At 42.5% G+C, this 10,555-nt stretch overlaps 1 protein-coding gene across 5 annotated transcripts in view; it reads right to left on the bottom strand.

Annotated features, from left to right (window-relative positions):
- RAPGEF4 (Rap guanine nucleotide exchange factor 4) overlaps nt 1-10,555 on the bottom strand; it is a 352,267-nt gene that overhangs the window by 144,321 nt on the left and 197,391 nt on the right. For all 5 annotated transcript variants that reach the window (XM_007458842.1, XM_007458843.1, XM_007458844.1 and 2 more), the window contains 2 exons: nt 4,969-5,041; nt 988-1,007 (listed from right to left, as the gene is read on the bottom strand). In XM_007458842.1, the coding sequence (XP_007458904.1) occupies nt 988-1,007; nt 4,969-5,041 (93 nt within the window). The remainder of the gene's footprint in view (nt 1-987; nt 1,008-4,968; nt 5,042-10,555) is intronic.

Here is a 10,555-nt window from a genome sequence, read left to right as displayed (position 1 = left end):
TGCTGAACCAAGTCAACGAGGATTTGGTGTGACGTTTGAAGTGACATTGCTAGGTCTTGAACCCAAGTTTGTAGCGGTAGAGCAGTGGACCAGAATTCCCAACCAGCCCTTTAAAACCAACATTATGAAAACAGGAGGACCTAAAGAAAGCTAGAGTCAGACCTCTGAAAAGCAATACAGAAATAGTCTGAAATTACCACAGACACCGGCCCCAAAGCAGGGAAAGGACAGAAAAGGGAGACAGCTCTGTAACACTGTCACTTGGGTACAGCAACTGAGGAACACAGTGACAAGTCAATACAATTGAGAGCCACCAAGCACCATTTCAGATTAATCCCTACACACTTCCGTATTAACCCTTCCATGTTGTTGTCTAAATTGAGATTCCAGTTAATATCATTATTATTTGCATGCAAAGACAATGCCACTACACCACTACCAGCCTTAGAAGGAGTACTTGGCACTGGTTCTTGGTGACAGGTTTATCCTAAAGCACCTACTCTCTTACCTGTTTCCCCTGACCAATTAGAGCAATTCATTATTTTCGACTTCAAAGAGAAACATTGACTCTAATGCACTTGGATACAATTATAAAATCAACTGGCCCGAAATCTCATATTTTGTATTCCTACTAAGGAAAAACAGCTAATTTTCTATGTGCTGTTAAACTAGTGGTTTTCTCTACTGCCATGTACGCATCATAGGAAAAAGAAAACACTTATCAATTATACTGTTTGTCCCTAGAATAACCTTTCTTCGGACTAGTTAACATCAAGGACATGTGATGACCACGTCAGAGCAATCAACCTTCTTTCTCCCCTTCATATTTCAAAGCGACTCACCAAAGATGCCAGAATAAGATTAGAAAAATATTTACTCCTCTGTTGAATGTGGATAAAGAGCTCTCTTTGATGGTAGCGTTACCACAATTATTTTTTACCTTATGACAGTTCTTAGAAATTAGGCAGAGACAGAGTAGCTACTCACGTTCTCCTTGTCAGGAATCCCTAGAAGAGGAAAGAGAGAGAGAAAGAGCATGAGCTGTAAGATCAACTTGCAAAATGGCAATGAAATCCCTTGCTGAATCAAACCAAGTAAAATTCTGGTGTTTTCAATTTGTATTTCCATAAAAACGTACATAATGCTGCTTAGAAAAATAGCAGCACCTACCAAAATCTGCAACATAAATAAATCAATGAATCAGGAGCAGGGCTGTGTGCCAGACAATAAAATCTCATACTTATTGTGCTTTTCTACCATACGCTTTACTCTCCTAGAGGTGAAAATCCATCCCTGCTTACTTTACACCATGTGAGCAACTGTCTCAGGGCAATTACTCTGTCTTGGGCACCAGAACACTCAGAATTTTAGACAAACACATCAACTCTTAAGTTGCACAGATTGTGTTTTTCCCAAGGCAAACCCCCTGACACCGCTCCAGGGACTTGAACCTGGGGGCAAGTTGCACATAACGACTACTAGCACACAACTTTTATTTTGGGCAAAGCAAACGGCTGCTGCTTCCAAATCAGGTCCAAGCAGGCAATGGCTATTTCCAGGGGTGTCTCAATTTTCTTAGCAAATAAGTTAATCGTTCGTCCATTCACTCATTTACACACATTTCATGAGAACTTGGTCCAGGCTGGCACTGGTCCTTTGCACTTCCTTTGGGTCTGCTACTCTGCCACGGTAAGGGTGGCCATACTGGAAGGTCACCAGCCCCAGCAGAGCTTACTGGCCCCAGTACAGTGAGAACAAGCGGCCTTATACTGAAGCGACAGAAGTCCAGGTGGTTTTTATGTGTGGTCTGCACCTAGCTTGGAACTACTAGGGCGGTGTGAGGGGGTTTGCAATGCAAAAATATAGTACATCCAAATTCTGAGTAAGCAGGACTTTATGTGTTTAATAAGGCGCCATACAGGACTTAAAATATTGGCATTAAAAGCACCGAGTGCCCATCCTAATAGGCAGCAGTAAGCAGGAGGGGTAAGAGAAGAATAGATTATTAGGAAACATACCCTAATTAAACTTTGACCCCCAACCTGGGATAGTATCGGGACATAACAGCTCAGGCAGGAAACAAGGGGACAGAGAGGGTTGTCCTCTCAAGCAGAGTATTAATGAACATGTTTGCCATCACTTCTCGGATCTGCCAGAAAGAGTAAGCGTGGCCCAATGTCAGCACTCTGAAATTCGTCTTGAGTTCATCCATCCATTTATCCATCCATCCAAAGACCATTTGAAAGAACTAGAGTTGACTAATGAGGAGATACAGGGTTGTAACAGAAGCTTACTTTCTAGGAGGTTTAATAAGATAAACACACAGTTGTACAAATCATCATATCAGAGTGGATAGAAATTAGGATATCTGTAGAGAAATAATACTGAAAAGGTGCTCTCAGGCCATGCAGGAACTTGAAAGTTGGGCTAAGGCATTAGCAGTCTTGGAATTTCACCCTGTATGCCTGGCAATGGACCATCATTAAAGGTTCTGAGCAACAGAGTGGTATGATCAAGAAAAAGGAGGGAAGGGACTTTTCAAAATTAAAACACACCTAAGACATAAAAACCAGAGGCAATGGCATTGTCCTTCATGGAAGCCCAGTTTGAACGATTAACTACAAAGACATTCAGTTGGGGAAATTCGGACTTGGATTGAGTGGTGGATATTATTAAGGAAAATCATACCAGTAATTAGGTATGATAATGGTGTGGTTTTTGCATGGAAAAGTCTGTATTTTCAAAAATGCCTGCTGAAGTATTTGGGGTGAAATGTATATATGATTAGAAGAAGGAAATATGGCAAAATAATAATATGAAAATACCTATCAAATTATTAATAATCTTACTTAAGTATTAAAGTTTAATATTTATTAAAGTGATGACAATACAGGCATTAACTGTATCATTCTGTATGCTTGAAATTTTTCATAATAAAAAGTAAATTTAAAAAGTTCTGTGTAAGTCAGGTGTAGGGTAAACCAAGAGTGAAATAATGAAGGTTCAAAGCCAGTTGAGCCATCTTTGCTCTCAGATCAAGGGTGATGCGGCCCTCAGCCAGGGAGCTGCAGAGGGGAGAGAAAGGAAAGAATATGAACACTACACAGGAAGGAACAAGGGATGGACAAGTGATTAACTTCAGGGGGGTGGAGGTGAGAGAAAAGAGGACCCCAAAACAGTGGAGGTTTAGTACCTGGTATGGGAGGACAGTGGAATTATGAATGGAAATACACTTTCAGGAGGAAGGATGGTTTGTGGGAATCACGATGTATTCCGTTACTGACATTTTGAGTGCGTGAGAGCAGGAGGACATCCGGGTGGAAAGAGAATCAGATCAGTAGTCACTTGGAAAGTTAGGCTGCCCTTTGTAAGACTCAAACAGATTTGTATCAGTTGCAAGAAAGGATGCAACGGTGGAGGGGTCAGTATAGAGGAAAAAAAGAGAAAAATAGCCAAGGCTGTCTAAACTTCCAGCTGAGGGGAAGAATACCTATGAAAGAATACAAGTGGCCAGAGAGATACAAGAAAACCAGGATAATGCAGTGGAGGCTGGGACCCAAGGGAGGATGGAGTCCGAACATGTAAAATCTTACCCAGTCAAAGAGAATGTGTAATAGTAATGACTGAGGCTGGCTACTGGCTGGTCACTGGAGAATTCAGATGGCTTGAGTCAAGAAGTATATGGCAGAAGGAAGCCTTTGAGGGATTAAAGAGTAACTGGTGGTGAGGAAATAATAGCTCACATCACTTGGGTGCTTATTATAAGCCCGGCACATTTGCTTCTAAACACTTGAAACATTTTGCTTCATTTAATCCTCACAACAATCCTATGAGGAAACCGAGGCCCAGAGACACTAAGTGCCTTAACGGAAGTCACACAGCTAGGAGACAGCACAGCTGGGATTTCCAGCTCAGTTACTGGTCATCCCTAGATCAGCCAGGAGAGAAAAAAAATCAAGAACAGGGGAAGAAATGAAAGGAAAGAGAGATCTGCCCTCCAACACCCACCTCTCCAAGGACAGAAGAGAAACAGAGACAGAGAGGGCACAGGCTGCCCAGAAACTGGGAAACAGAGGGGACGGAAGCTCACTTAAGATCCTGGTCAAGCGGGAAGGAGGGTCACCTGTAGAGAGTGACAAGTCTGAGTGTGAGAATGAGAGTGGGAATTCAAGGAGGCAGGAAGAGGATGGGAAGGGTGACTCTGGCTCTGAAGATGCTTGCAGTGGAAGTATTCCTCGATCCATCAGTGTGTCAGTGTTGAAGGGCTACAGCTTCAGAAACCCCAGGGCTCGCTGCCTTGTAACACATATACGGACAAGAGCCAAGTCAGGGGACCCAGAGCCTCGACGAGCAACTCCCAGGGATGGTATCGAGTGCTAAAAAGATGCTTCTGACATGCATGAACAGATAAGCAGACTCAGGACACAGGATTTCTTCGAGTCTAGTGGGCACCCATTAGAAAAGAGCATCACAGAGAAAAACTTCCTTTCTTTTATGATCAGCCAGAGACTGATCTGGCTGATTCCAGATCTCTTACAAAAGGCCTGGAATTTGAAGAGGCCACGATTTAAGAAGAATAAAGAATGAATCCCGCTGCTTCTCTCCTTGATCAGTAGCATCAAAATAAGCAAGAGGTGTGGCTCTCAGGTGTCTACGGCAAACACAGTTCTTGAACCCCATTTTCAAAAGAGCCCAGAAACAACACTTTAAAATGAAGGTATTTTGGGAAAGCATGCTGAAGTTCCAAGTAGTACCAGAGCACATCTCCCTCTATCAGCTAAGACCACAAAACTGTACTATAGGAACAATTTTTTAAAATAACTCAAGTGTGGGCTGGTGGGTCTGTTTATCCACAAAAGAGTCTGGAGACTTACTGTCAAGCTGGTGTAGGAAGTGTTTTTTTGTCACGTGAAAACACATGCCACACAACAGACTTTTACATACAAAATGTTCATAGTTTTCACTTACTGTCATTGTTAGAGCCTGTTTCCATAACACCATAAGGAGGAGCCAGAAGTCCTGCCATGTACTGTCGATACTTCTGAAAGACAAGATTGTAAATGCAGTGTACGGATATTTACTCGCTTTGAGCATTCATGTATTTACATGTTAAAAAGCAGAAACGCTGGGTGTCAGGAAGCATCTGAGTCTTGTATTTATAGAGCCATGGAGCGTGCTGTCTGGGCTCTGTGGCCTAAAATAAAAATGCTGTGTTCTAAAGAGGTCTTCCCGGATGAGACTGAAAGAGCCCCTGTTGGGGAGGGAGTTCTATCAGAGCCCGTTCCTCCATGTATTTGCGGCTGATTAACCAAACGGTGCGGGCTCTTACCCTCCCCTCCACCTCTCGCCAAGCCTCTCATGCTCTCAAACACATGCTCAGGTTTTTGAGGAGGGAAAAGACATTTGGTTTTTGCAGATGCAGATACAAATAAAAGTGCCGCCTTCTTAACAGGTGAATAGCACTGAATCAGCTGTCTTTCAAAGCAAAAAGAAATGCATCTCTAGAAAATGTCTGTTTTGAAAGAAGCTGATTCATCGCCATTTACCAACTTCCTTTTACACTGTACACCTGCCCGTTATGTGACCTCCAAAGAACTTTCGATTTGTTGCCAAATAGAACAGTTTGGCTTCATTTAGAACTATTTGGATTCCCCTGAATTGTCTCCCCCTAACTTTTGGTGCAGGCCTGCTTTAAACCCTGGGGCTCAGCGATACATATTAGCCTTGGGAGTCTGTGCTGTTTTGAAGGGATAAGGCTTGGTGAGCATAAAGCATGTAGGTAAAGAACCCAACAAGAGAGGAGTGACATTTATGAAGAATGGAAAGTGAGTGTAAGACATCCTCTCTTCTCAGGTAATAAGTACAGCCTCCTCCCATTTCAGAGTGAAAAGCTGGGCAATTTTATTTATTGCATGGTGTCATGTATATTTATGGTTTATAATTATGATGACACATAAATGTTAAACAGCACCAAAGGAATCAACACTCTATAACGTGCTTGTGGGTTACACAAACGTCAGCAGAAAAGACTTCATCTGTAGCAATGGGCAGCTGGCAGCATGCAGTATTTGAGCAGCCATCTGGCCCATTTGGTAGATTTGAATGGTGTTTGTAAAGTAACATTGACGAGTTCTCAAAAGAGCCTTCTTCTAGTCAAGATGTGACTAGCTTTTTTTTTTTTTTCAATCCTTTTTTCTTCTCGTTCTGAGGCAACTATACTAACACCTGCATGCAAACATTTAAAATCATGATTTTTCTCTGCCTCTGAGTTAACTAATCACACCAACGTACACATGGGACCAATCCATCACCCTGCATTCCTGACATTTCCTTCGATAATTCCCCAATTCTGCTTTTCCTCTTTCTTATGATACTATCTACTTTTCTTTCTCATGAGAAAGCACTGATCAAAGCACGCTTCTGGGCATAATATTATGCTGGACTCTGAACAAAACTGGCTCAGAGAGAGCTGATGGGCTAGGTTATGTTCTAAGAAGGTTCTATGACCCCCTACAGCCTTTTGAGGTATTCCTGTCACTGTCAGCAACTACATTAACAGGCTCCTGAAAGAAATAATTCATGTTAAATTAAAGGAGCAATTTTGCTTTGGTTAGAGATGTTGTTTTGGATGCAATGGATGCAATTTGTCTCGGGCCCCTCAATGTCAATTTCCATGAACTCCAGGGAAGCACCTTGCTGACTCCTAAATGAACAGGACTCCGCCTTCCTTCAACTCCATAGCACTAGGTCTGAGGTTGGCTCAGACCTAGTTGGAGCATGTTACAAGGGCTGCCACTCCTGGGAACAGAAAACAGAGCAGCCGTTTGGGGCGCAGAGTGCGGGCTGGGCTTCAGCGTGTGTTTGTACTGAGCATCTACTATGTGCAGATTGTGTCCTAGACACTGGGCTTACTGCAGAGAACAAGCAGACAAGGCCCCTTGCACTTGGGAAACATCGATCTCCTGCAACACAGGGTACCCTGTCTTGCACATAATAGGATATTAACACTTACTGTTGACTTTGGGAATGTGAATGGACATTTTCAAACATATATAAAAATAGAAAGAATACCACACCGCATACTTAACATCCATCCTCAATAATTATTAACTCATGACTAATGTTATTTCATCTACACTCCTATCCACTTGCCCCTCTCAGAGTTATTTTGAAGCAAATTCCACATATCATACCATTTAATCCATAAATATTTCAGTAGGAATCTCTAAAAGGTAAGGATTCTTTTCTTCCCCCAAACAAAACCATAACACCACTATCACAACTAAGAAATGTAACAGTATCTCCATAATGTCCAGTCAAGTGCAAATTTCTAATTGTTTCATAAATGTCATTGCTGAATTGAATTTAAAAATAATGTATTAGATACGTAGATGAATGGAACAGAATACAGAGCCCAGAAATAAACCCACACGTATATGGTCACTTAATTTATAACAATGGAGGTGCTAGGAAAACTGGACAGCCACATGCAAAAGGATGAAACTGGACCACAATCTTACACCACACACAAAAATTAACTCAAAATGGATGAAAGTCTCGAACACAAGACCTGAAACCATTAAACTCCTAGAAGAAATCGTAGGCTGTAGGCTCCTTGATGTTGGTCTTGGCATGGTTTTTTTCGATTTGACAGCAAAAGCAAAGGCAATAAAAGCAGAAATCAGTAAGTGGGACTACATTAAACTGAAAAGTATTTGCACAGCAGAAGAAACAATCAACAAAATGAAAAAATAACCTACTAAATGGTAGAAAATGTTTACAAATCATATATCTGATAAGGGGTTAATATCCAAAATATATAAATATAAAAAACCCAAACTCAGAGATACAGAGAACAGAGTGGTGGTTGCCAGAGGTGGAGGGTGGGGAGTGGGTGCAATGGGTTTTTAAAACCTATTTCTGCAGAACCCTGGGCTCCTTGGAGGACCCTCAGGCAAGGGTACCATGCAAGCAGAACCTTCAACTAGAGTGTCTTCACTTTTAGCTGATATATAATTTAGAGTTCTAAGAGCAATTTCATTTGAAAGATGACTCTTGCTTCTACAAAAGAAAAGTTTACAAACCACAAAATTAAATAATCTCTAAACTTCCAGCCAGACAGATGTCACTCAAAGATCTCCATGAAGAATCAACAAAGACCAAATTAGGATTTGCCTATGAAGTGTTAGGGATTCTATTCTCTGTTAGAAAGAGGTCTGTGGTTGTAGATTGGCCAAATGACAGGCAGCTCCATACCTGAAAGGGTTATCAACAAAACCGGTAGAGCTAAGAATTTAACTGAGATCATCATGGTGCAATGCTGCCCTTCTCAAACTGAGGTGTGCAGATCCCCCCAGTGTAGCGCCCAGCAGGGCAAGAGGGTATGTGACAAGGGTTAACAGGAGCTCTCTTCCTAGAGCTTACATTTTATTCTATGTCAAACAGTTTAAAGCATTACTTTTATATTATGGAGCAGAAAACTAAATCTGCATAAATTTTAAAGATTAAAGCATGCGACTTCAAAGAAATTTTGAGCTTGCTTCTGGCTACTTCTAGCTACAAAGGGTCTAGACCCAAGGCGTTATGTATTGATTTCCTCTATATTCAGAGAACTTCAGTGGAAAAACCCAAGCGCCTCTGATGTAATAGAAAGCGTGCAGATGCTGGAATCACACAAGAAAGGGGTCTTAATTCTGATTCTGCCACATACCACCTGTGTGAACCTGAGTAAGTTACTTACCTCAGTTTCCTGGGATAATATCACCCATCTTTCAGGGTCATTGGGAGGATGAGAAATAAAATCTAGAGAAGTGCCCAGCACATATTAGGCACTTAATAAATGATTACTGTAGGAGTAATAAACAATCAAGAATTGATCAAACTAATCCCAATATATTTGATGATATTTCCCAAGCAGAGTCTCCAGCTTTAGGGAAGAACACTCTCTAAGTGACTTCTTATTACTGAGGCTGTTGATACACACACAATATAAAGACCCACAATACATCTACTGACCTGTCTGCTAAAGGGAGCTGTGGAGAAATAAGAATTTAAGGAATAGACGTTCTAAAGTAATTTTATAATATACTGCCTACTTTCATACCCACATGGTAAAATAGTCCAAGGAGAAGGGAAGAGCCCAGGAGAGAAAGCCCAGAAATAACTGAACAAAAGTAAGTAAAGCCTTTCAGCCATCAGAACTGATTCTGGTTAACAAAATCTTTAAAAATAAAAATCTCTAAATTACAATTGGCCAGTTTTTAAAGCAAAGTCAGTGCAGGGAGGAAGTCCTCAGGCTAGTGAGGCCAGAAGCCTGTTCTTAAATCAAGGTGGAGATATGCCACTGGCTATCCTAATGTTTTCTGAGAAAAGACAAAAGATGACAGTCTTAGGAAGCTTAAAACCTGGTCCATCTCTCAGCCCCTTCACTGTCCCCGCAAAGCCACTGAGGAAGGCTGGCTGGGAGGCTGGCAGAGCAGCCACCAGGCCGAGGGAGGCTGTGGGTAAATCCAGCTCTGCTCCACAGCCTTGAGCCCCAGGCTGGGGCTGCTCCCACCCAGAGCAGGGGGCACCTTTCTCTACTCTGCGCAATGGCTCCACATGGCCCAGCTGTAAGCCTAGGAGCCAGATAAAAAATTTGGGTGGTGTCTGTTGGAGGAGGGGGCATAGTAGACATATGTCATATTCTAAAGGCCAGTCTCAATTTGCCAAGCAGGACACACAGAGAATAAAGGCTGGCAGCCTGAACCCTAGCTAGATCCTCGGTGACAAGAGAAGAAGGGGTCCCAGTAGGACAGAACTCCCCACCCTGGAAGTCAAGGCTTTCCTGACACACTGAGGGCTTTCCTGGTTGTTCTCCAAGCTGCTCCCTGCTGCCAAGGCATCTAGGCTGCCAGCACGCAACTGTCACCACGTGCCACAGCAGCCAGGCGCAGACCTCAGCTTTGGGTACAAGCCTTCCCAGCAACTGTCCCCTGCCTTTTGCCACCAACCCCATCCACCTAGGAGATCGTCAGGTTTCAGGAAAAACGTAAATAACATCCTTAGGCTGGGATATCAACACTAGAAAAACATTAAAAACAGGAAGCCATGAGGATGATTGACAGGCCTTGCTGTGAACACCTGAGGGTAGGGGCGATGCACATGTGCTCAGAACAGGGACATGCTAGTGACAGCTCATGGTGGGCAGTGTCCAGGGTTGGGGAAGAATAGAGGGGACTCTACCAGGGGTGTGGGGATATGTCGTGTCATCACGTCCCATTTATTACATCTGTTCTAGGGTCTCCCAAAGTATTAAAGCTGAGTTCGTGAAATGTAACGACAAACAGGTGGCCTGTACTTTCTCTGAAAGTATCCTGATTATGTGGTAGAATAACTTAGAATAGGGAGGTAAAGTATAGGCCCCCCCTCTTTTCTGTTTCTTGGCAAGAGTTCTTTCACAACTTCTGTATGTGTAATGTATGGTGGGAAAACGGACATGGCACATTGCTCTAAAATCCCAGAGATCTAGAGAATTCTTAAACATGTGAAGAGTAGAAGGGGGAAAGAGTAAAGC

Source organism: Lipotes vexillifer, unplaced genomic scaffold (genome assembly GCF_000442215.2).
Source record: "Lipotes vexillifer unplaced genomic scaffold, Lipotes_vexillifer_v1.1 scaffold1306, whole genome shotgun sequence".
Classification (NCBI taxonomy): Eukaryota; Metazoa; Chordata; class Mammalia; order Artiodactyla; family Lipotidae; genus Lipotes; species Lipotes vexillifer.
Note: the sequence above shows the minus strand (reverse complement) of the source record. Positions and strands in the feature narration are given on the sequence as shown.